This window comes from Vanessa cardui, chromosome 14, assembly GCF_905220365.1.
Source record: "Vanessa cardui chromosome 14, ilVanCard2.1, whole genome shotgun sequence".
Classification (NCBI taxonomy): domain Eukaryota; kingdom Metazoa; phylum Arthropoda; class Insecta; order Lepidoptera; family Nymphalidae; genus Vanessa; species Vanessa cardui.
Window position 1 is genome coordinate 6,565,762 of NC_061136.1, and position 26,493 is coordinate 6,592,254.

General features: G+C 31.2%; 1 protein-coding gene across 1 annotated transcript; it reads right to left on the reverse strand.

Moving 5' to 3' along the window:
- Positions 1-11,313: 11,313 nt before the first annotated feature.
- LOC124535303 (uncharacterized protein K02A2.6-like) lies at positions 11,314-14,589 on the reverse strand. Its single transcript, XM_047111480.1, has 2 exons — positions 13,275-14,589; positions 11,314-12,485 (listed from the first exon to the last, which is right to left on the reverse strand). The coding sequence occupies exons 1-2, from the start codon at positions 14,330-14,332 to the stop codon at positions 11,399-11,401; spliced, it is 2,145 nt and encodes a 714-aa protein (XP_046967436.1). The 5' UTR covers positions 14,333-14,589; the 3' UTR covers positions 11,314-11,398.
- Positions 14,590-26,493: the final 11,904 nt, after the last annotated feature.

The window sequence follows — 26,493 nt, forward strand, 5'->3', positions numbered from 1 at the left end:
ACTTTTTATAAATTCTCGTACTTCTGGTTTTAAATAATAGTAATTTTTATTTCTATAGATATTAATTGATTAAAAACAATTTTACGACCGCAATAAGAGATAATTAGTAGAATAGAAGTAATATATATATTTATTCAAAAATGTTCATTTAAGTATTACGAAGCCTTTTAAACTCTAAGGATCAATTCCAATTTGAATGTAGGAGAAAATGAAAAGGCGTCACCGTCCCAAGTACATGTTTCCAATTAACTGGTATTGCTCAAACAAATTTATAGGATTGTCTCTTGAAACTCTATACAATTAAATTTATCATCTCAAACACGATATGAAATTCCATCTTTAAAATATTGCTACGTGTATTTGGTGAGAACATCTATACTTATAATAAATCTGTAGGGATGTCAATTCTGTACATGAAATATTTTTCCAAAATAACGATCAGGGGGCGTGATCAGGGATCGATACTGATGGCAAAAATGCAATAAGTAAAATTTTGTCTGTCTGTCTGTCTGTCCGTATAACCGTTATAGAAACAAAAACTACTCGACGGATTTTAACGAAACTTAGTATAATTATCTTTCATACTCCTGAGCTGGTTATAGTATACTTTTCATCACGCTAAAATCAATAGGAGCAGAGCAGTGAAGGGAAATGTTGGGAAAACGGTAGAAATTACTCCTATCTTAAGCTTCCGTCGCGTGTACAGCCTTAATGGTTAAAGGTACACAGAAATCATGTATTACGGAAATGTTCTCCTTAAAATTATATAAAAAATATCCCATGACAGCCTATGTCTATCTTTTACGGTAGACTCACAATAACACGTGACACTCCCGATAGCGTAGTAGTTCGAAACTTTCTGATTATATTTGACTTTTCCTACGTTTATAACACTCTCAATCATCCCAAATTAAAAAAGTTAACAGTATTTACTATTCCATATTAAAGAATCATAGAAATCGGTATAGAAACATCAAAGTTATACATGAAATACGCTAATGATAAAGCTATCGCACGTGAATACTAAATCTATACTACTATATAAATCTCTAGAGTCTGTCTGTACACTTATTTTTTGTCTTAATTCGTATAAATGGTCTTTTTATGATTGACTGACATAAAATTTATCATTTTTGTAATTTACGTCTGTCTGTATGTTCTGCTTAAACTCGAGAACAGCTGCACCGATCTTTATAAAAAATAGTATACAGGAAAAACATGTGCTTGCGCAAATCATAGGCTATCTATATAAAGTCGATTTGTTTGTATTACGAAAATTGGTATGTATATCTATTGTTTTATGGAGAAAGTGATTATTTCATCCGTAACATTAAAAATAACCAACAGATGGCCCTTACGCATATCAAGATGCAATTCTATAATTTTGAAATATTTACAAAAAAATGAAATGATATCTATTCAAAAAGCACACAAACTAACTTAATTTCCGTCATATGTCAATAAACATAAAATAATCATAACAATAATAATTGTCATTTTAAAATAATTATAGACTACATGTACGGGAAGAAGTGATTAGCTATCCGATTATATATATATAGATAAGACAGTAAACAATAATCATAATTGGTAAGTATACTCATAACTCCAATAACAATGAATCTTTAGTATAAAATGTAAACTTAAGCCAAATAACCAAAAAAAAACTACTTATTTATATAAATAGAAACCACCATGCCATTGAAGAAACAAAAGATCGGAACATAAACAAATATATGCGCATCATCATGCGCGTCATCTAAAAGAGCTACGGAAACAACACACCAACAAGAAATACGTATAGAAGCAACTATAATCCGAATTTCTACTTTGAGAGTTGCCAAAACAGTTAGTCAACGTAATGATCAAGTTTCAGATCTTCGAACAAGCATCTTCATCAACAGATACTGAAAAACCTGACGAGCAAGCCCAACGACTAGATGATCAACTATTAAAATAGACTAAGTTAAGAACTAGAACCAATCCCAATAAATCAGCCTTCAATTACGGTATAGGTTATGATAACAAGATGCATCCCGATGTGATCATTGGTTTAATGAATATAGTATGCCCATTGTCACGCTATGATGTTTAAAATAAACTGCTGGCATGTGCTACTCCACTGGCAAAATGTATTTACCACAACTGGTTGAACCACCAGAATCTCTTCTTACATACGTTATTGGAACTACTAAGGAGTCTCAATATTTCCTTCGGTATTTATAAAATACAATTCATGCTTTCAAATGACATCATTTGGAGCAACACATATTGTACATTACAATAATTTCGCGTCTACGTTTAAAGTGTATCATATGATTGGTTAACTTCTTCCAGTATCTAAATAAAATCCCCAGTTTCTGGATATTTATTTAATGGACAACGTAGAAAAAGATTGATCTTCGATGGATGTTCAGTAGTACCACAACCAATCGAAAAATCATCGCTAAATTTAGGATTATGCTTTATGAAAATAATTGTTTAGTTAAAAATTTTAAATCTGTTCTAGAAGTTGAAACAACAAATGATTCAAAGTCATTATCAATGCAGATAGAACGCCATTGAATGCAGAGCATGAAAGGCGTCTTAATGCTCCCATAGCTCTTGAACTCACAGCTGTAATTGTCGGTACAGAAATTACAAAACGAGGTAATGTTATCACTAAGCGACACAAAAGCAATCTAGGTGTCGCTGAAACACATCAATCGTATGACAATTATTACGATTATACAATTCGGTTTATGTAAGCAGAAGATGGATATCATCTCGGACTGTATCAAAATAATCTTACGACAGGCTCTTCGTACAGATCTTCGTACAGTGGAAGTCCAAAACATATGCTCAGGATGCTTTCACGTAGGTTCGAAAGTATTGACAAGGTTGTAAATGTACCGGATTAAGGTGTTGGTGTGATGCAAACTTTTACAGACTATAGAAATTTAATTAAAATTTTCATCGTACCAACTTTACACCGAGATTATACCATCAAAAACAATTCGTTTCCGGATTCAACAAAAAGAAGATGTGATCTTGACAAATAAGTTTATGGGTGTTATGATCAATCTGCAGCCTATTGAGAACATCAATGTGTACAATGTTGATGATCAATAATTAATTGAAAATGAAAAATTCTAAATTTATTTTTCTGCGACTAATGCCCAGCGAAGCGGGCGGGTATAGCTAGTTTAGAATATTTGAATATACAATACTGTTTTGTAACTTAATAATTTAAGGTAAATATAAAAAAAACAAAACCGTTATCCTATTCCTATATAAGTACCAAAATAAATGTGTGTATTTTTTTTGTGTAGCGTAACGGATATAAGGTAAACAAATTTACTGTGTAGCTATAAAAATTGTTTTTCCAAAACAGTACCTTAAAATATACACGCACTATTAATTGCCAAATAACGATATAAATTCAACATAATATTCGAATTCTAAATAATCGAAGATTGAAAGGAAAGATCAAAATATCTAAGAGCGAATATCAGATGCATCTCTAGAGACGTCTCTGGCAGTTGGCAGTAACAAAGTAATGCAGTCTACGTTTTATATACCCCTCGTATCTAAAACAAATCAATGCGGAAGATACATATAAACAGATAAAATATAAATGAAAGCATTAAATAACAGAAGCGTTATTGATGTTGCAATATTGCTTATTGGTATGCTATGTTTTATTAAACATTTTCAAAATTAATATAATAACTGAGATGGCTCAGTGGCTAGAACGCGTGAACCCAGGCAAGCACTACTGAATATTCATGTGCTTCGTTTCGTACTCGATGGTGAAGAAAAATTTCGTGAGGTAACCTGCACGTGCCCAAATTCTCCCATTTATAAACTGAACCACATTAAAGCAACGTAGTGGAATAAGCACTAAACCTGCTCTCCAAAAGAATGAGGTGGTCTTTGCCCAGTAGTAGGAAATTTACAGGCTGTTCCTGAAAAAAATCATACCTAATAATTGCTTCAAAAACGCCTGACCTTTCACTGCGACCAAATAGTGCACTCAAAGCTACATCATTTGGTACTACACTTTTTATAAATTCTCGAACTAATTATTCTGGTTTTAAATAATTACAAGCTAGCTATTTTGCTAGCTAGCTTATAATATAGTATAAATATAACATTTACGATCAATTTGAAATGATACATTGATTATGTTTACGACTATATTTTTAATAAATACATTTAAATAATTGTTTTACAAAAATAAACGGAAGAACCGTTGTTTCGATCATTAATTCTGAAGTCCAGTAACAAATGTCGAAACGCTGGATTGAATAATTTTTACAGTTAATTATTACATTTTAATAATATTTATTTCGTTCAGTTAATAAAAATAAACTATAATATAAATACTTAAAAACTGGTTCTCGAAGATATCAGAACGGATGGAACCATAGTAAAGATAATTCGTTCTATCTGCTACAAATAAATAATGAATAAAAATAATTCAAATGAACATTCATTTGCTCGTTTCCTTGAGAATACGACTAGCTCGAGCAGGCTTGCTAAGCTCTACGTAAGCTCGTTCTATACTTCGTATTGTCAGATACGCGCTTTCCTTGGTCTACATGAGCTCTAACCATTTTGAGCGCAAATGTATCGTTAAATTCAAAATTGGAACTTATAATAATTAATATCATACATTCAACTTGGATTTTTGGTTTTTGTTTGATCATGCAATATTTAATGATTAATTAATATGGTTTTAACAATGATGTAATAAGTATGAAAACAAAAAGTAAAGTAACAGCCTGTAAATTCCCACTGCTGGGCTAAAGGCCTCCTCTCCCTTTGAGGAGAAGGTTTGGAACATATTCCACCACGCTGTTCCAATGCGGGTTGGTGGAATACACATGTGGCAGAATTTCTATGAAATTTGTCACATGCAGGTTTCCTCACGATGTTTTCCTTCACCGCTGAGCACGAGATGAATTATAAAAACAAATTAAGCACATGAATCAGTGGTGCTTGCCTGGGTTTGAACCCGCAATCATCGGTTAAGATGCACGCATTCTAACCACTGGGCCATCTCGACTTATGAAAACAATGAATTCGTTTATAATAATTATATTCAACTAAAGGTTTACAGTTTATTTTTAATATTTTACTATATCAATTACAATTAGGAAAAATAAAGTTTCGTATTTATACACCAAGTTATTAATAAAACATTACTAACAATATTTTAATATAATATTTAAATGCACACAACACAGAGTTTACATTAAAACATTTTGTAATCGAACTTTTATACTTAACGGTTGTTAGTAACAGATTATTATGACTAATTATTGAAAGTGAAATTATTGTAGGTATTTTTAAAGCAGTCAAAAAATAAGTTAATATTATATATACAAATAATAAAATGCAACAGAAAAGAGACAGAGTGAAATAGAAAGAGAGGGAAAGGTCCCTGGGATCCCTCCATAACGCTTTTTTCTTACGTCACGATTTCAGCAGTTCACTCATCTGTAAGATGGTAAAAGAACTTCGGTTTAAAATTTTACATGTATACACTATAAATACGAAGGACATTCAAATATTTACAATTAAAACACTGTTAAGGAACGCCTGAGATTACTATAAACTATCTATGTTTGGAAATGAAACAGTCAAGATGGCAGATGGTAAATAATCAATAAATGTTTTGTTTTATGTTAAATATAGATGTAAATTAAACTTGACTGTATGATATATACCTCCTCACGCTTTATTACAAAGAGAATTTAAAAAAAGTATAAGATTGATCAAATATGTTCCCTGCAACTCTCACGCGTTCGCAATAACTTATGCAAATACACACAAGATGTTGTGTTTCAAGAGGTGTAATCCCGTATTTATTGCCGAAGCCGAATTCGAAGGATAAAAGAATGATTTCAGTGCGCCCCAGGTGTTCCTTTTTGATCAATAGACGGGAATGTAATGAATATTTCAAAACATGAAATATTTCGTGTCATTATTAAGAGAAAGTAAAATATTTTTATCTAAATAATCTACTTTTGACAGAGCTAATGCTGCAATTTTTATGCAACATTCAAAAAAATACGAGCGTATTTTAGATCGCGGCTTTCGATTATATAAGGAGTATTTGAAACTTCTTGGGTCGTAATTATTAAAGACAATATAGTGATGAAGCGCTAATTTATAAATTAACTTCACTTGTAACTTCTTTAAATCTCAAAACATATTCGAACGTAGCAAATAGTAGAGGATGTTTACTAGTAATACTAGGGGTTGCTTGGATATTAAGGTATGGACAAAAGATGAGTATTCAAAAGCAAGAGCACTTGTTTTTATGCCTTAATGTAGGGAGAAATATAATTAAAATGGAATTAAATATTATTTGGGGATATAATTATTATAAAAAAATAATTATTAAGAGGCAGTATCAAGCAATCGGCACAAATAACCTCAAATGTTGATTTATATATTTTCTTTGGTAGTGTCTTTGTGTTTATATCGAAATTTATAAAATACAAACTTCTAACGCCCATATTACCTTCTTAAGGATGGAATTTCATAAAATTGTTTCTTGTTTAAACGCTATAAAGAAGCAACCTGCCACATTTCAAGATTATAAGAGATTAATTTCGTGTAGTATTTAAAATAACGGCTTAGTAATATTCGTATTGTATAATAAATTATTAAATTGATTTATGCGGTGTTTTATTTATTTTATTTCAGAACTGGAGAGAAAAATGCTTAATACTATCCTGCGAGTTTCTAAAAAAATAGTACAAAGTATTCGACTTGTATGAAAAAAATAATTAATCATCAAATATTATTACTTGAAATCTCATTGTTAAATATCTGAATTATTTGAACAAGCCTGAGTGCTATCAGTCGTTTGGCAGCTCTTTAAAGCTGTCACAAAACTCGAGGCCTTAATTAATTATTATCGGTCTTGCCTTAACTTGAGTAATTAATAGGACGCGACTAAAACTTTGGTTACCCTTTCTGAACTTCACGTATTAATCCAGCCGAAACACAATGAAAAGTTTATTTTGATAGAAGCTTAACTCTTGTCTATTGACTACAACTCTAGTAGTGGCTTTGGTAATGTGCTGAGGCTTGTAACGATACATTAATAACAGACATATAAACATAACATAACGTTAGGTTACGTGCATTGTAATGATCAATCTTTAAGACTAATCTTTAAGACTTTCTTTACTACCTAAGAACAATATGCTACCTAAACCTGCGGCGTTACTTAAATATTATAAAACACAAAATGTCAACACCGTTTTACACTTAAAAGTGGAGTTTTGTATCTGTTATTAGCAGATTTTTACGCAATATGGATAATTTTTTTTTAACGCAGGGAAAATCTTCACAGATACCCGACTCCTGGGGGGGATGTCGGGTTATATGAGATTTTACTCACTAAAAACCCTGCGGATCGCTTTCGCAACACGTCCGCTGCATGGATAAGGAACCTACCTACCTGCCAAGTCGTAGATGTTATAAATTCTGCTTTTATATAGATAGATATTATAATCGATACTACTCTCATATTTTTCTTTTTGGCTAAGTGCTATACTCTCTCTCTTTCAAGCCTGTAACGCTGTTAAAACAAGCAATGATATAAAGATGGTGGTCGTAGATGCTCAAGTTACAGAGGAATATACGTTTTTTAAGACACATTAAGAGTAGGTATTATAAAAATATGTACGTATATACAGTTTAAGAATAATATTTGTATTTTAATGTCAGCGTGAAAACATTTGGCGAGTAACTTACGAAAGCTGGAAAAGTTTTAAGAAGTTTGCACCAGATTATAGTGTCATATAATCAGAGCATCAAGTTGGAACTTTTGTGGAGTCCGTGCTATGAATACTTGCATAAAAATTTATAGTTCTTTATTCAAAATTATCAATTCACAACTATAGTTATTATATTAATGGTTAATTCAATAAATATATACCTTCAACAACGCAAGATGCAATGATTTCATAATATTCCTTAGTATCAACGGCAGTCCACATTATTAAAGGTTTTTGCGTTAATTATGGATTTTAACCGTCTTCATTGAGCGTAAGTTTAATATGAATAACGATTTTTAATAAAATAATTTAGTGTAATGTGTGTTATCTCACTATCAAATATAACGGAAAAGTATTTTACGTTGGTATATCTATATATATCGTAAACTTCAATCACCCGCTACGCTTTGAAGATTTATTTTTAATGGGCTGTTCTTCGAAGCAGGTCGTGTTAAGTGATTTAAAAATTAACCAACTTTATGATGACATATTATTTCCTGTTCCTATTTCTTGACATTTTTTATAGAGAAGAACGAAATATTTTCAATCTTTTCATGTTAAACAAATAAATAGATTATATTTGAGACATATTCGTAAATATTCGAGTGAACACAGTGGTTGCTAGTTAAAAATAAAGAAACCAACGTAACTTATATATTCGACAGAGCCATTAATGCTGATGAGTTACAACTAGATGCCGCAATATAAACTTGAAGTCATTACGAATTCCTACACCGAGGATGCACGGTTCCGTTTGGCGAGTAATTTTCGAAATGTCTAAAATTCGAAATAAACATTCACTTTGGCTTCGAATGGTATAAAGTTTGAGCAACAGTTTTGTGAACATACTTCACGTGAAGTTTGAACGTATTAAAATAATTATACACTAACAGTATAGTTTAATTTGAGGTGACAAAGGAAAATTTCTAACTTTCCCTATACTGCTGAAGGTAGGTAGTGTAGTTTTAATTTATCAAAGTATTGAAATCTTTTGATACATTCGTGTATCACTCCTTCATTCCAGTATTTCTTCATTCCATTCTCTGTTCCTCAATCCCTATGTATGCTTAAATTTTTACAACTATGTTTTTTTAATAGATAGAGTGATTCGAGAAGGAGATTTTTGTATATGATACACGTACAAGATTATAAAGAAATACTGATAATTTTAGACATTTGTAATGTGATGTCGTAAATAAACAAATTATGTAGTATAATTATTATCAGTATAATGCATTTTATACGAAGCCGGAGCTAGTCGCTAGTAAAATTATAAGAGAATTACTTGATCTCTATTACGTAAATTAGTGTTAAATGCAATTAAAGCTACTTCATTTCTCGAGCGTTTTAATTGCGTCATTCTTTAAATTGGTATTAAATTTATTTATTCTCTTTTTTATTTTAGAATATACTAACTAAACTTTGTTCAAAGGTTTGTCATAAAGGAATTCGTATCAAGTTTCAATATCAATATCAACTTCTCCATTTACGAATATCTAAATTCGAATATCCCTTATCACATTGCAAATCCAGGGCCAAATTATTTGCACGATTAAAATTATGATTGAGAGGCGTTAATTCGCTGCATTGAATATTGCAATACAATTTCGCACGCAATACATGACATATAATTTTAGTACTTATTGATTATTCGTTATAAGATACTTTTACACTTTTCATAATAAACTTCATTAAAATTTTAGGCAGTCGTTTCGAAAGCAAATATCTCATGATGTTCAAATCAAATTATCTTAGTATATAGATAATAACGCAAAAAAGCTAGACTCATTTAAGTGAAAGGGAAATCTTTTCATTTGTTTTACAAAATGCCGTGTCTAAAAAATTAATTCCCTACGCCCGAGCATATTTCACAAACAATCTAGATGACAGGTAAAACTGGCAAATGAATAGTTTTAAGCCATCTCTGTCTCATTAAGCATATTCCCTGCCATGTTCTCGTAAAATTGTCCAACAAGAAATACAGGTACAATCTGACAAGCTTCAATTTGCATTTGGTGTAAACTTTATGTCTGTAAACATAAGGTGTATTTTTCAGTGACTTGATTTGTGACATAATTGAAATGTCAGTTCTCGCGTTAATATGCTGCGTGATGGCTTATGGCCAGAGTGACGTTCTCTTTATTGAACCTACGACACGCCGCGCCGTGACGCGTGACGTTTGACATGTTGATCCGTAATTTCTGAATTCAGAAACAGCTAGGAATAATACCTCCTGTATAAAATAAACTCTAAACTAACTTGATTTATAAACTTCCTAATATTTGCATGCTGTATCTGCCTTAAAAGATAATGCATTTAGAATTAAGCTACACTGTATTTCTTTTTACCCAATATTGTATTCATGTAATTATCTCTGGTGGATCATAAATAAATAAATAAAAAATAAACTCTAAATTGAAAGTGTTTTTGCTTAGATCATACAATTAAAACTTGTGTTTCTTTCGCCTACAATTACATCCGTTTTTTTAGTAAATTTTATAACAAAGAATAATTAATTGCCTTACAAGGAATATTAAATATATGCGATTGTAGATTATTTTGAAACCACAACGTTTTTTCTCGTGGGTGTTATATTACGTAATATATAATTTCGTGCAAAATTATGTCACCTCACCGCACCTATTAATGCCATGGCAACTTTGTTTGTATATAATTTAGAGTTCCACGTCTAATGACTCAATTGAAACTTAACTTCAGTGTACGTTACATAAAACTCGAGTACTTTCTTGCGTGATTACAACTTTTCACGTAAATTTAAATGGATTTTTCTACAATTTCAACAATATTGGAATGAATACAGTAAAATGAATTCAAAGTAAGATTTAAATATACTAGAATCGAATTATGTAAAGGGCTGACTAGTGCTGTGAACATTTAGTAATATTTACTTTTAGGACATCGAATCTTATTTGGTGTTATGATGATTGTTTATTTATTTATAATGCAAAACTATACATATTAAATAACGTTGTCCCAATTTGATATTACAGCACTTTAAACAATAAAATTTAAAATATGTCTATCTATGTTGTATAGGATTTATTCCAATTAGCAGTTATTATGAACTTGAGTTCATAATACAAAACAAATCCACACTGTCTGCTATCACATTGAGAGTACGAAACGTACGTTAAATTTTAATTGCGCTTATTACTAAATTGCTATTTTTAAAATATATTTTAATAAAAGTCAAGTGAACTCATCGATATTGTAATTATAAAACAATGCGCATGCCTTAGTTGTGATTCCTATAATAGCTGTTGTAAATGTATTAAAGTGTCAATAACAGTTGGTAGCTCAGTTGTAGAATATCTGGAATATCAATGCTATTTACTCAGGCGAGCTGGCTTAAGGCCCCACTATCACTTAGTTGCAACAATCCTAGTTCTCGTTATATACATAAATTGTTACTAGAAACTCGCTTCCACTTAGCACGGCTATAATTAAGATTTCCACTTGATTATTTATTCATTAACATTAATATGTTTTTAGTAAATAAAATAATTATTCGTAATTTTATAACGCATTTTTATTCCATATATATATTTGTAATGACATAACAATTAATACGTTGCTAAGGAACTAGATTCTATATTCTAAAGGATATGACAGCCCTCCGCCGCAATTTGACGTTCTATTAAAGGTGCCGAAAGCATTTGGTCGACATGTCGACGTATTATCTCGTTTTCATCTGTGACTATTTGATAATGTAATGTTCCTAGTCGCTTTTGAATTGTTCCAAAAATCCACTTTTTATTTTTACCGTATACTCGAACTTGTACTCTGTCCCCCTCTTTAAATTGTTTATTTAAAATTATGTTTTCTTTTAATTGTACTCTAGTATTCGTATCTCTTTCAAATATTGTATGTAAATATGTCCTTATATTTCTGCCAAACATGAGTTCGTATGGACTCCGCCCGCATACCCCCGGGGTTCGTCGCAAGCAACACTTGACTGTAATTAATTTATCTATTAAGGTTCCTCGTTCCTGTTCCATAGTTTTTAATCTTCTCTTTATTGTTTGAACGAATCGTTCCGCTTGTCCATTAGTTGCCGGGTGATAAGGAGCTGAAGTCCTATGTAACACTCTTTGCTCAGTAAGAAAGTTTTTGAATTCATTTGATGTAAATTGCCGGCCATTATCAGATACTAAAATGTTAGGAGCTCCAAAAGTTGAGAAAAGATCTTTTAATTTTTGTATGCACCATGAACTTGTAATAGTTTTCGTAGGAATTATTTCAACCCATTTAGAATATGAGTCTACGATAACAAATAGGTAATGTCCATAAATTGGTCCAGCAAAATCAATATGTATTCGCTGCCATGGTTCTGTAGATTCTTCCCAATGGTGTATTTCAACTTTTTTAGGTTCGTTCAATTGTAGTCTGCATGATCTACACGATTTAACTTTATTTTCTATCTCTTTATCGATATTTCTCCAATAAACAAAACTTCGAGCCAACAATTTCATTTTAACTACACCAATATGTCCAGTATGTAACTCGTTTAACACAATATCTCTCAAACCTTTTGGAATAAATACTCGTGTACCTTTAAGTATGCAGCCATCTTGCATTGTTAGCTCATTATTATTGTAGCCAAAACTTCTTAGGTTTTTACCTGTTTGTAGTGCTTGTAATATCGGTTGTAATTCTTCGTCATTAATTGTTTCAGATTTAATTTTCTCTATGCTAATTTGTAATGTACTTATCTGTTGTAATTGATATATACTGTGTTGGTCTCTTTTACTGTCATTGCTCTGTTCAACGGGAAATCTAGATAAATAATCAGCATTTGAATGTCTTTCTGAACTTCTGTATTCGATTTCGTAATCAAACCCAGACAAGAAGTGAGCATATTGAAATAATCTCATAGTACTCATTGTAGGTAAGGTTTTATGTGGATGGAAAATTGTTGTGAGAGGTTTGTGATCTGTAACTAAAATAAATTTTCGACCGTAGCAGTAATGAAAAAAATTTTTTAAACCCCAGAATATAGCTGTAGCTTCCTTGTCAATCTGACTATAATTTCTTTCACTTGATGATAAGGTCCTTGATGCAAAAGCTATAGGTCTCTCTGTTCCATCTGATAGTCTATGTGACAAAACTGCACCCAAGCCCTTAGGTGATGCATCGGTAGCTAGCACTAACGGTTTATTCTTATCAAAATGAATCAAACATCTTTCGTTTATTATTTCTTCTTTTATTTTCTTAAAGGATTCTTCGCAAGAACGTGACCAACAAAATGGAACTCCCTTCTTAAGTAGTTCATTTAATGGATTTGAAATAGTAGCTAAATTTGGTATAAATTTATTGTAATAATTTGTCATGCCAATGAAAGTTCTCAACTCATTTACATTAGAAGGACGTTCTGTACTTGTAATTGCTTTTACTTTTTCTTTACTTTTATGTAACCCGTCCTTATCAATTATGTGTCCTAAATATGAAACACTTTGCTTAAAAAAATTGCATTTCTCTTTATTCACTCTGAGATTATTATCCTTCAGTCTTTGTAGTACTTGATGTAATCGTTGTAATAATTCTCCTTCTGAAGAACCTTGAATTATAATGTCGTCGAAAAAACATTTAACTCCTTCCAATCCTTGTAAAATTTTATCCATAAATTTTTGCCATAAATTTGGAGCAACTTTTACCCCAAACATTAATCTGTTTACTTTGTATATGCCTTTGTGTGTACTCAACGTTTGTAACAATGCACTCTCTTCATCCATTTCCATATTTAAATAAGCTTGACTAATATCTAGAGTACAAAAAATTTTACCTCCGTTCATCTCTGAAAATATGTCTTCTATTACTGGAATTGGGTATTTTTCATCTTCTATGACCTTATTTAATGTAATTTTGTAGTCCGCGCATAATCGAATACTACCGTTTGGTTTTACTATGGGAACAATAGGAGTACCCCATTCGCTATGATCTATTTTTGTTATTATCCCTTGTTCACAAAGTCTTTCTATTTCATTATCGATCTTTGATTTCAAGGCGTATGGAACTCTTCTAGGTTTGATGAAAATTGGTTGTACATTTGTTTTTAGATTGAGATGGGCTTGGAAATTTGGTATTTTTCCAATATCCGATCTAAATACAGATGTAGAATATTCTTCTAATAACTGGTCTAACTTAAGGCTCAGATCATTACAATCTATTGAATGTAAGTTAGCGATGTCTACTTGTAACTCTTTCATCCAACTTCTTCCGAAAATTGGATCAACATTCTTGTTAATAATGTATAATTTTCCATAAAATCTTTGATTATCATAGTAACAACGAACGTATGCTACTCCAATAGGTTTAATAATTTCTCCTGTATAAGTTTTCAATTTTATATCTGTTTTAAAAATTTTCCTATTTATTTGTAACTTTTTATAGTCGTTTAAGGATATCGAAGACAATGCAGCACCCGTATCAAATTCCATTTTTATGTTTCTATTTTCTATATTTACTGTTATCATATATTTATCCACAATTTCACCATTGATAATATTGATTTCACCTAAGTCTTCATCCATTTTGTTATTTACCTGTTCCTCTATTTGATTGGTCTCATTTCTTCTTTTTAGACATACTTTAGCTAAGTGACCTTTTCTACCACATTTATAACAAGTATCATGTAATGAACGACACGTGTTAGCTCTATGTCCTATTCTTCCGCAACGGAAACAGGTTCCTTTTAAATCTTCAATTGTTAATGTATCTCTCTTACTCGTTTTGTTTAACGTTACGTTATTTCTGGAAGGTGTTATTTTGTTTACAATTCTGTTGTTTTCTTGACTTGGAATATTAGTCATGGCGGCATTATCTACCTTACCCATTTCTATTGATGCCGCGATTTGTATTAGTTCTGAAAATTGTAATTTTTCTTTTTCTTGTAATATCTTAATACGTATATCTCCATCTTTTAATCCTCTTATAAATTGTAGTGATAGAAAATTTTCTGAAATATTCTGTTTGCAGTTTTGACAGTTAAATTCACAGTAAGATGAGAGTCTTTTTAATTCTGATGCGTAGATAGTTACCGTCTCGTTGTGTGATTGAAGACGTGAAATAAAATTGTGTTGCATCGCCCACACGCTCGGTTTTGGATCAATGTAATCTTGTAATATTTTAATAAGGTCTTCATAGCATTTATCGAGAGGATCTTCAGGTGAACATAAGTCACATACTTTTTCGTGTAACTCTGGAGAAAGTGTGGATAGTAATGTATAAACCTTCATTCTCGTATCGTTAATATTATTCATTAACAAATATACGGATAATCTCCTAGCAAAATTTTTAAAGGATTCTGTGTCTTGGTATGGTTGGAATGGTATTTTCGGTGCACATTCTTTGCGGGTATAACTTTTAACTGATCCTAAATTTTCAATATTTTCCAATCTATTTTCTATTTCATTATTATTATATCTACGAAAAAGTAACAGTTTCACTTTCAATTTTGTGTAAAGTTCTTCAAATTCGTACCTGTATTGTATTTCTTCTTCTAATTGATCTTCTTCCGTTTCAAGTTCAATTTCTCTTTGTGCATCGTGGAATCTTTGAAGGCTTTCTTGTAAAGTGTAAAGTCGTGAATCTATTTCTTCTTCCGTAATATTTTCTTGTAAATTTATGTAATTTTCTGTTCTTGTTAAATTACCCCGTAAGGAGGCTCTTAATCTTTTGTATTTTTTTACGGTGTTTGACATCCTCGTCGCCAGTTTAATATGTTTTTAGTAAATAAAATAATTATTCGTAATTTTATAACGCATTTTTATTCCATATATATATTTGTAATGACATAACAATTAATACGTTGCTAAGGAACTAGATTCTATATTCTAAAGGATATGACAAACATGATTTGTATAAATTGTACTATTGTTTTTTAGGCATTTTTTACGCATGTTTGTTGAAAATCCTGTGATAATAGTAACGTTATCACTTATTTTTTTGGGTTCAATGCTATATACGAGTATATATGTGGTTGAAGCGCTTAATTGCTTGATGGTATTAATGGGCTGAACGAAAAGTCCCTTACTTGGCTTTTACGAAACACATATATGTACTTTATACACATCACTTTTTTCACTTCATTGTTCTAATGTCCGGTGACAGTAAGAGTGCAAATAATGTTTAATTTTTACAGAGCATTTGTCTATGAACGTGTATATTTCTTCGTTGAACCCACATATTGATAATAACGATGTCGAACTACTGATTTTCCGCTACATTACAAATCGAAATTTAAAACCACCCTTGAATGGAGTAAAATTTAATATCGATTTTTCCGTTTCACGTAGGATTTTTTACAAGTACGAGTATATATTACTTCTATTTTACGGAATAAATAAATGTCACGAACAACGAAGAACTCGGAGTCCGCAATCAATTATTATCCGTCCTTTCAACTTTAGTTTCATCTGAACTTTATAAAACTTAGGTTTCTATACTTTTATTTAACAGGAATAAAAATATATAAGAAAAGATATAAAAAATTTACATAAGAAAATAAATGAACTTTTAATAGTGAATTTAGTTTATATGTTTTCAATTTTGATTGGTGGTATTCAATCGTAGTTAAGAGCGTTTATTTCAATTGCCGCGTCTCAGATTCAGTCATTAAGCTTGTGTGTGTGAAACTATGCGTATATAAACACACTACCATAGTTAAGCCAATCGATACAGGGCATCATGATGCCAATACATTATTTATTCCATTTATATCTTGTATGGATTTTATATTCAATTGTATCGAAAATAAAAAAATATAATTTTGAGTAAAATATTAAAATCGATTGTCACTCATAATGACCGTAAATTTAACGATATATCGATATATAATATTTCTTATATATGTATTTATTCATTATAACAATATTTACATTAATAATTTTGACCAAATAACACGAAGTATGAAGCTTCATATTAACCTTGTTTTCATTAATTTTTCCTATAAAATTATATAGCATTACATTATAATTATTACATTATTTTTTTATCAATACATCCTAAAGAAGATAATCTGTTCGTTTATATAATATTTACACAAATAACTGACATCTAATTTTTGTAGGTTAAAGTGAAAGAATATTACAAAGACAATCGCGACACAACATTTTCAGCCTAGCCACAGTAAACGTTGCGACAGAAGTACTCGGCATTAGCCAATGAGTACTCATCGGTACTTCTGGCGTGTAATTTAGCACGCTTATCGTGTGCTAATATCGAATTTCTGTCTATGGTTCATCAGAGAATTGAGAACATCAAGCATTGCTGATTTTGGTGTACCTCTGTATCGTCGACTTCATATAATTTACGTATTTTATTATTTTATTTCTTCTCTTATTATTATTCTGTAAAAGATATTAAATTTTAACTTCGGAAATACATCTCCGTATATGCTAAATATAGTATTATATAGAATCGGGATTAATCCAATTAACTCCTCGAAACGTTCGATATGAAAAATGCATTAGATAATTTCAGAGTGATACAGTATCAAGCTACTTATACTACTACTAGAATAGCCTTCGTAACAGGGTCATAGATATTACTTATATAATATAATTTACATATTAATTCAATATTAATAATGAGTAATACCTGCCTAAATGGGTTTCAAAACACATCTGTTGATGTGATATGGTTCAGCGATATCGTCTCAGAAGCGGTATGAACTCGAATCCCTTATCAATTAGTATCGATGTCTCCAACTTGAGTAATTAATGGATACACTACACCAGAACTCGGAAACTGTGTACTGCTGAATAGAGGATACATCGTGAACTTTGCCAAACATATAGGATAAATAAGTAGGAGTAAATGTAATGTTTACATGTTGTAAATAATTAAATGAATGCAAAGAGTCGCGATAATTACATCACATGTAAACGAAAAACATGAGTAAAAAAAGAAATGTTTTTATTCATCTCAACTTCGGTGGTTAACGAATATCGAGAGGATCTATGTGTCATATAGAAGTGAGACACATCCACCGTATCAAATTGGACAATATGTAAAAGTTTCAAACTTCTCCTTAAAAGCAATTAAATCAAATCATAATTACGATTTTTCGTTCAATTTTTTAAAGATTATTCTGAGTTCAATATCCGGGAAGAGCAGCTTAACTGCAGATACACTTTTTTTTAATTTTCCAATCAAATAAATACTTTTCACTTAATTGAAAATTAAACGCGCTTCATATTTAAATTATAATTTAAGTGAGTTTATTATTTCTGACCGAGTCATTTTGCATTGCATTCGAAGGATAAAAATTCGACCGATGGTAATTATGAAGAGATAAAGTGAAACACCGCAACTCCGTGTCTGATATTAAAAGTACCGCTGGAGAATTGTTATTTTTACTACTAAACTGGAACACCATGTGTTGATATTTTATTTATCCGTCTAAAGGGGTGATCGGACGACTTTAATTGTATAATGTCGTAATTGCTGTAGTTAGCATATTAAATAGTTAGCGTATTATATAAAAGTCAGGGTACTTTTCTAATGGATTGTGACGACCACTACTCATGGATACAATAATGGGGGGGGGTTTACTTGGTGCGTTGCTGGCTTTTAAGAAATGTGTAAGCTCTTTTATTAAAGCTGTTTCCACAGAGTGAAAAATTGCGCTGATGTATATATATATAGGTACTCATTTCCTAGTCTGTCTTCAAACCCAGGCAAGCACCACTGAATATTCATGTGCTTAATTGTTTATAATTCATCTCGTGCTCGGAGGTGAAAACATCGTGAGGAAATCTGCATGTGTCTTATTTCATAAAAGTCTGCCACATGTGTATTCCACCAACTCGCGTTGCGTGGCTAGCGGGATATGTTCCAAACCTTCTCTCCAAAATGAGAGAAGGTCTTAGCCCAGCAGTTGGAAATTTACAGACTGTTGTTGTTGTCACTGTGAATAGCAAAATAATGTAACTCAATAGCCAGTCTTTACGCATAGAGTGTTAAGATTAATTTATAACGATTAGTTATACTTTTTTAATCTTGACAGCTGATCATTTTTACACTCGATGTCATGTATAATAAGGTGTTCCGCTGAAAGTATGGAGTGTTTTCTTGCGTGTGTACTAATTTTTCACGCCACCTTTAATAACTAAATATTTCAAACATGTACATAATTAGTATAGACGTCACTTTTAATGACGCATGAATGATCGAGCTTAATTTGTATGCTAAAAGACTGAAACATATTTTCTAAAGTTTTTATTTTTAATTTCTTACAGTCGTGTAATTATGACTGATACTATTATAATATCTTGAGTAAAGCACTAGCCAAGTGCGAGTCGATCTCGAGTATAATAACAAATATATAATAGGTTGGGGAAAAAGTTTCTTCGTATTTTATATGAAAAATCAAAAAGTTTTTTTTATAGTTTATTTACATTTGACTAAAGTATGTAGGTGCCATTTTGTTCCATAACTTTTTGCCATCTTGTTGGTAGTGACATGATCCCATTGCTGTAAGAATTATGGGTCTTCTGATCGAAAAACTGCGACAAGTGGTTTTGGCAGTCCTCTCGTGATGTTAACCTGACACTGCCTAAGGAATTCTGCAGAGACCGAAACAGATGAAAATCTGAAGATGCAAGGTCAGGACTATACGGCGGATGCATTAATACCTCCCAGCCAAACTCTCGTAATTTTTGTTGAGTGGCTAAAGATGTGTGAGGTCTGGCGTTGTCATGGTGAAAAACCACACCCCTTCTGTTGATTAATTCTGGCCGCTTTTTCACAATTTCTTGCTTCAATCTCATCAATTGTTCGCAATACAGTTCTGAATCGATGGTCCTGCCGGGCGGTAACAGCTCATAATGAATTATGCCCTTCCAATCCCACCATACACACAGCATTACCTTGTTGCGAGTTAATCCGGGTTTTGCCACAGTCTGTGAAGCTTGACCGGCCTTTGACCACGATCTTTTTCGCACGTTCTTGTCGTATGTAATCCACTTTTCATCACCAGTTATTAGCTTCTTCAAAAATGGTTCGGTTTCATTAGGTCGTAATAAAGAATCACAAATGAGTACACGGTTCATTAGGTTTCTTTCAGTGAGTTCATGAGGCACCCATATATCGAGCTTTTTTGTGTACCCAGCTTTATTCAAATGAGTCAAAACCGTTTTGTGGTCAATTGCCAGTTCTTAAGCTACATCGTAACTACTAATATGCCGATCTTGCTCCACTTTTTCAAAAATGGCATCAATTTTGTCCGTAACAGGGCGACCAGAGCGAAATGCATATTTGATATCAAAATTTCCGGCTTGAAAACGCTTAAACCAAACTTGCGCTACTCTCACAGATACTGCATTAGGTCCATAAACATCACAAATTTTTTTCGCGGCTTGAGTTGCATTTTTACCTTTTTTATAGTATAATTTTAAAATGTATCGAATTTCTTCTTTAGATTCACTCATTTTAACAACAACAAAAACAAATGAAAATCACACAAATTCCTAATTTGAATTTGGAAGTGCCTTCTTTAAAATTAAAACTTTTTAATGATACCAAAACCAGCCAGATACAAATGGTATAGCCAAAGAGATTTTATTACAAGTTCATCCATACTATATGTGAAAAGACTTTTTCCCCAACCTAATATTTAATTCACGAAATCAAGTTAACATTTTATTGTCTGGCATTAAGTAGTGGTTATAAAAGCCTTCGAAATAACAAAGGCTTCTATTAATTTTTATTTACTGCATGTTTGCTAGGCTTAAAATAAAAATATCGTGATACTACTGTAACTTAAATTTTAACTTTGAAAAACGTTCTGAAAGGAGTCCTGAGCTCCAAGATACAAACAGCAAGAAGTAAATAGCCCGGAATAGTACTTTATATATTTACTTTTCAAACATTTTTTAACTTGAGAAAGTGAGACCTAAATAACACAAATAACCGATATTTCAGCGGTTAGTGGTGGCAAGAGTGTCATCATCATGTTCCATCATCAGCTCAGCTGTATAATATTATGATTGCCAGAAGCAAATGCCACTATAGCTTCAGAAATTATGTAAAACACGGTACATGTGCCTATAAAATATGAGGGTTCCCCTCGATTTCTCCAGGATCACATCATCAGAACCTGTTCTAATTAATATGGGACCAACTAGAAGGTGCCTTTCAGACAAAAAATATTTTTAAAATCGGTCCACGCGTCTTCGAGAAATCGGAGAACATACATAAAAAAAAGATTCCGACAAATTGTTATAACACAATTATTATAGTCAAACCATTTTGTCTGTACTTGCAACACTAAAACGATGTTAGATCTTTTAAATTAAGTTTTTTAACCTAATAATAAGAATAATCTAAGATCGAATTTGTAACCGCGAATGGAACAAATAAAATATATATGATTTCAATATATTCAGCGTGTGACATGATACACTCCTAAATAAAGTGGATATTATATTATACCACAAGTAGTTTTTTATTTATTATTGCTACACGACCGAATCATACAGAAATATATGTAGTTCCCACGTTCTGTACCTATATCGTATGTGGCTTGATTCAAACATTTTGACACACGTGTCACACGATGACCACAGAACGCAATTATATTTAATTGAAATCGACACGATGATGGCTTATATTCTCACTTGCCATATGGTTAAAATGGTTATAGCCTGGAAATGTTTCAATGGGCTGAACTAAACCCTTATCTTCCCTCGAAGAGTAGTTCTTAGATTATTTCACTGGATTTACACGTGGTATAGTTTCATGAGATATATCTCCTTTTCTGTACAACAGATGGTGAATATAATAAGTAAGACAAATTAAAGACATAAAAATTCAGTGCTACTTCGATTGTGAAAGATAACTTTCGAAATATTTGTTAGAAATTCAAATTACATAATATATTTTACATAACTATGTAAAGTTATCCATTATGCCATTATAACTTATGCAGATATTATACCTACTATATATAATAAAATATATATACAGCATAATTTTTTAAATTGTATTTAAGGAGATGGGTAAATAGATCACCTGATGATGATAAATGGTTAGTTCTGAATAATTAATTATTTCAGCTCTTGAAATATTTCTTTATATACGCATATATGCCCTGATTAGTACAAATAAAGCTAGCAAACTACTTTATTTCAAATGACGTAGTTAGGCCTGTAAATAACAAAAGAACCCTTAACTAGAAACAACAAGCCACATTAAATGTAATAAAACTTTACATGCGTGAAGCTCCGACCGCAGACACTGATAGGACTGGATCACGCGATCATAAAGATCAGTGAATCCCGCTTCTCAGCTTTGAGTCTGGAGAGAACATGTATTATATTAAATAAACTGAATAAGTGTTAAATACCTCATTAGTACTTAGAAACTTACTGTAATTAAAATTTAAATTGAAATGCCTATTGACAAGTGAAGTATAATTGTATGGTAGTCAAATCTTTGCAAGCATAGTGATGATTGAAGACATGAATACTTACTGACGTATTCGTTTGTTCAATTTATACGTATAATTGATCTCGTGCTCGATAATGAAAGAAAATATTACAAGTAAACTTGCACGTGCTGGATCAATGTGGTAGTGTGTATGTGTGGTGTTAAAATAAATTTCGGATACCCTAATAATAAGAGAAAGCAATAGCCCAGTAATGGAACAATTTATGGCTGTTACTTTAGTAATATATGATTGAAACATTTTAGGTTATTTAAATGTTATACAATAATGAATTGACTCGTAATCATACCTGTGTTTTTGTGTGTTAGATTTTATTTATCTCTTTTAAATTTACCAGTATTGTTTATCCATCGTCAAACAATGATATCATTGATTGTTTAAAATCGATCGATTCATTTTAGATTTAATCATATTTAACAAATATCTGATGTACTTTAATTACGTATAAGACATAATAAAATAATGTTCAATACTTTATAAACGTATAATATATAAAATAGACACAAATAAGCTATTATGTACATTGAATACGTACTATACGTAGTATTTAGTAAAATGCAAGTTTAGCTTCCTAATTAATTGATATCGATTTCCTCTCAACTTAAGTAATTAATAAGATCGGGTGCCCAAAACTTAGATAACCCTTTGAGAAGTTCACGCATTAATCCAGCGAGAGGACAATGAAAACTCTATTTTGGCGAAACTTTAACACTTGTATTGACACCAAAATAACATATTTCATGATAACTTATTATGAGTAGTTTTTACTCACATAATGAACTTTCTTAAGTGAAGTTTTTGATTAAAACATGTTTCTCTCTTTCTATTATCGTTGATTTGACACGCGAAAGAAGAAAACACAGTATTTGACACCAAAATAACATATTTCATGATAACTTATTATGAGTAGTTTTTAACACAATGAATTTTCTTGGCAAAGTTTTTGATTAAAATATGTTTTTCTCTTTCTATCACCATTGATTTGACACGCAAAAGAAGAACACAGTATTTAAAAAAATAAAAGCGAACCTGATCAACAATGATAATAACCATTCCTTGCATTATTGAATATGTTTTGTTCTTTGTAAATTATGTACCCTTATGTATTGCACCCAATTCAGGAAACAACAATAACACTAAGTATTGCGCAAAGCCGTACCGTAATAAGGCATTGTTTAACTATTTCAGCTCTTTAACAAAACGCTAATTGTAATGTTCACATTTAAGATCGATTTACCAAATAGATTAAATGGAAATTATATTTAAATACCAGCTCGCTGTGACTTCACCGACTTCACCGCGCGCCCATTATTTTATATATTCTCTTTTCCCGCGTTTTTGCGATGTATGTCACTCGAGATGACAGATGCATAATTATACAGATAATATATATATATTTTTACAAAATAGAAATCTAATATTCATTAATAAGTTAATACACATCTGTGTACACTACACTAATACTAAAAAACTATGACTTTTTAATCATTACTTTGATCATAAATAACAATACAATTGCTTATATTATATTTTACAAATATTTATAACATTGCCTTTGTGTTATATTTTATAACGACGATTTATTTTATAAATTTCTGAACGTAATAAGTATTGGAAAATATCAAATTCTTAAGCAGAAATTAGATAATCATTTTATAAGGGTTGTCAGTCTATAACAAAATTGATCGTAATTAAATTACTAGCAGACTGTTATAATAAAATATTACTTAACTGAAATATCTTTAACTCATTAAATCTGATTTCATTTTACAAATAATTCGATTTTAACAATGATTAATTTTGAAAGGCATTCCATCTTTGGGTATTTGTATTTAATGATATTTAAATAACAAAACCTTTGAAAACCGTTGAAAAATATTTTGCTATCGTTCGTCAAAACAAACTTTGAAATATCAATTTACCTTCCAGTTTGCATTTAATGAACTGAATCGGAACGCAAAAAAATATCATATTTCTTTTTAAGGTCTGCTCATATTAAATTCGTTTGATTCAAATTCGAAGGAGTATCATCAAATAGACGCTTTTCGTGACTTTTTCATCTTCGACATCTGATCATGGCTACCACTTGCCAGTCATTTAAATCGTAATCATCGTCTAAGATCAACAAGTTATCTTTGTTTGCTTGGTACCTTATTATTGTTGTCTTCTTTTCTTTTAATTTTTTTATAAAAATGACATTAAATAAAACACGAAGTAAACTAGGTTATAAGCTATTTTCATATACTAATGACTTACAATACTAAACACCTTTTTTATATTATAATACATAGTAAATGGCTGCTCTATGTTTATTATACGGAGCACGCAATACCGTGATTCCACTAAAAGCCTTCCTCGATAGGAAGGCATTTTTATATTGAAGTATAACATATGTTTTCTATAGAAGAATTTTTATTCAGCCAACGTAGTCTACCGAATAGTGTTTCGGATGCCGCAAGAAAGTATTTTTGGGAAGGAAACGGTATGCATTAAATATTCACGGCGAAATGCCGCGTGCGTATACAAATAGCTTACCATAGATATACTAGATTTTTAAGGTAAATCGTAAGTGCAGTTATTGAACTAGGAAGCTGTAGCATATTAAAACCAGATAATACTATCATAGCCTAAATTTTATCGGTGAAGAACTTGTATTTAATTTATTAATAGACGTAAAAGGACTTTGTTGGCAAAAGGAATTTTGAATTCCCTTGCAGACTATTCAGTTATAACAAAAAGGCCTTCTGGCGTCGAGGCGTTAACAAGACCCTTTTATCCCAGTGTTTGAATAGTCACATTGTCCGGAATGTTTGTGACAACAAACTTTAATGGGTAAACAACTGGAAGTGCAAAATCAATTTACTCTTAAATAAATAATTCGAAAGTTACGTTTTGTACCAAAACATTATTTGCTATATAAATTTAAAGTCGGCGTTATGTTACGAAGGCAAAAATAATGTTATTTTCAATACAAACTATTATTACATCATTACATAGTATAAAACAAAGTCGCTTACCGCTGTCTGTCCTTGTGTGCTTATTTTTAAAATAACGCAACAGATTTTGATGCGATTTCTTATTGAAAGAAATCGCATCAAAATCTGTTAGAGTGATTCGAGATGAAAGTTTTTGTATACAGTATAAACATTGCACACGTGCGAAATCAGGGCGCTTACGCGCGCGCGCGCCAACACATACAATCACTTAAACTTTTAATATTGTGAAAAAGGTACAATATGCCACGCAATATTTTCGAAACTTTTATCAAAGCATAATGTGTATTTATAATAATTTATCTTCACTAATAAATGAGCAGACTTTTGTATATACATATTATATCAGCTAGGCAACTGAAACAACTATTAAATGAATATATTCAAAACATTAAGATGCGCCGCGTTTAGGGGATAGTATTATAAAAATATTTATTCTTTTATTATTTTTATAGCATCGTTAGGCGGAAGAGCATATGTACCTGATGGTAAGTTTATAAGATTTCCCATAGGCAATGACGCTATATACTCGTCCACTAATTATAAATAAATAAATAAATATATATACATATATTGTAGTATAACATAATTTACAGTAGTAGTTCAAACTACACCTGATGTCTATCGTGCTTCGTCGACAAATCATGTTCAAAATACTAACAGTTATTAGACCGGTAATTTAAAAAGTTCAGTCCACCTCCTTAATGAAAAGTTTTTCTAGATTAAATTATTGTTTTTAGAAACGAATTAATTCCTATTTATAGTCAATACTCGTTAATATGTTGTTCTATTTTATAACCTTGACGCCACAATAATATTATGATAATTTTATTTTTCCCTTCTTTTCAAAAAAAGAACAACTTATATGCGCAGTTTCTAGCACAAACTGCAAACTCGTATTTCAGAGAAAATTTGAATGGATAGCGCATATCGTTGGGCTATGAATTGTTCATAAATCTTCTTGCATACCTCCTTTTGTTTCACCGGACGGGACGTTGAATACTCTCGTAGCTTAGGCGGATTTGACTTTAGTTTTAGTTCTGAAAATAGAATAGATTATCTGCGTGACAAAACTTTTACGTGACGAGTAAACTGGGCAAATTTTTTTACATTAAAAAAGCGTATTATATTTGACATTTATTTCAGTGTAATAACAGAAAATTTTATGGTCGAATAATTACGCATCATTTGAACCATCTATTATAATATCCTTCAAGACTACAATAGACCCGATTGTATACAATAGACC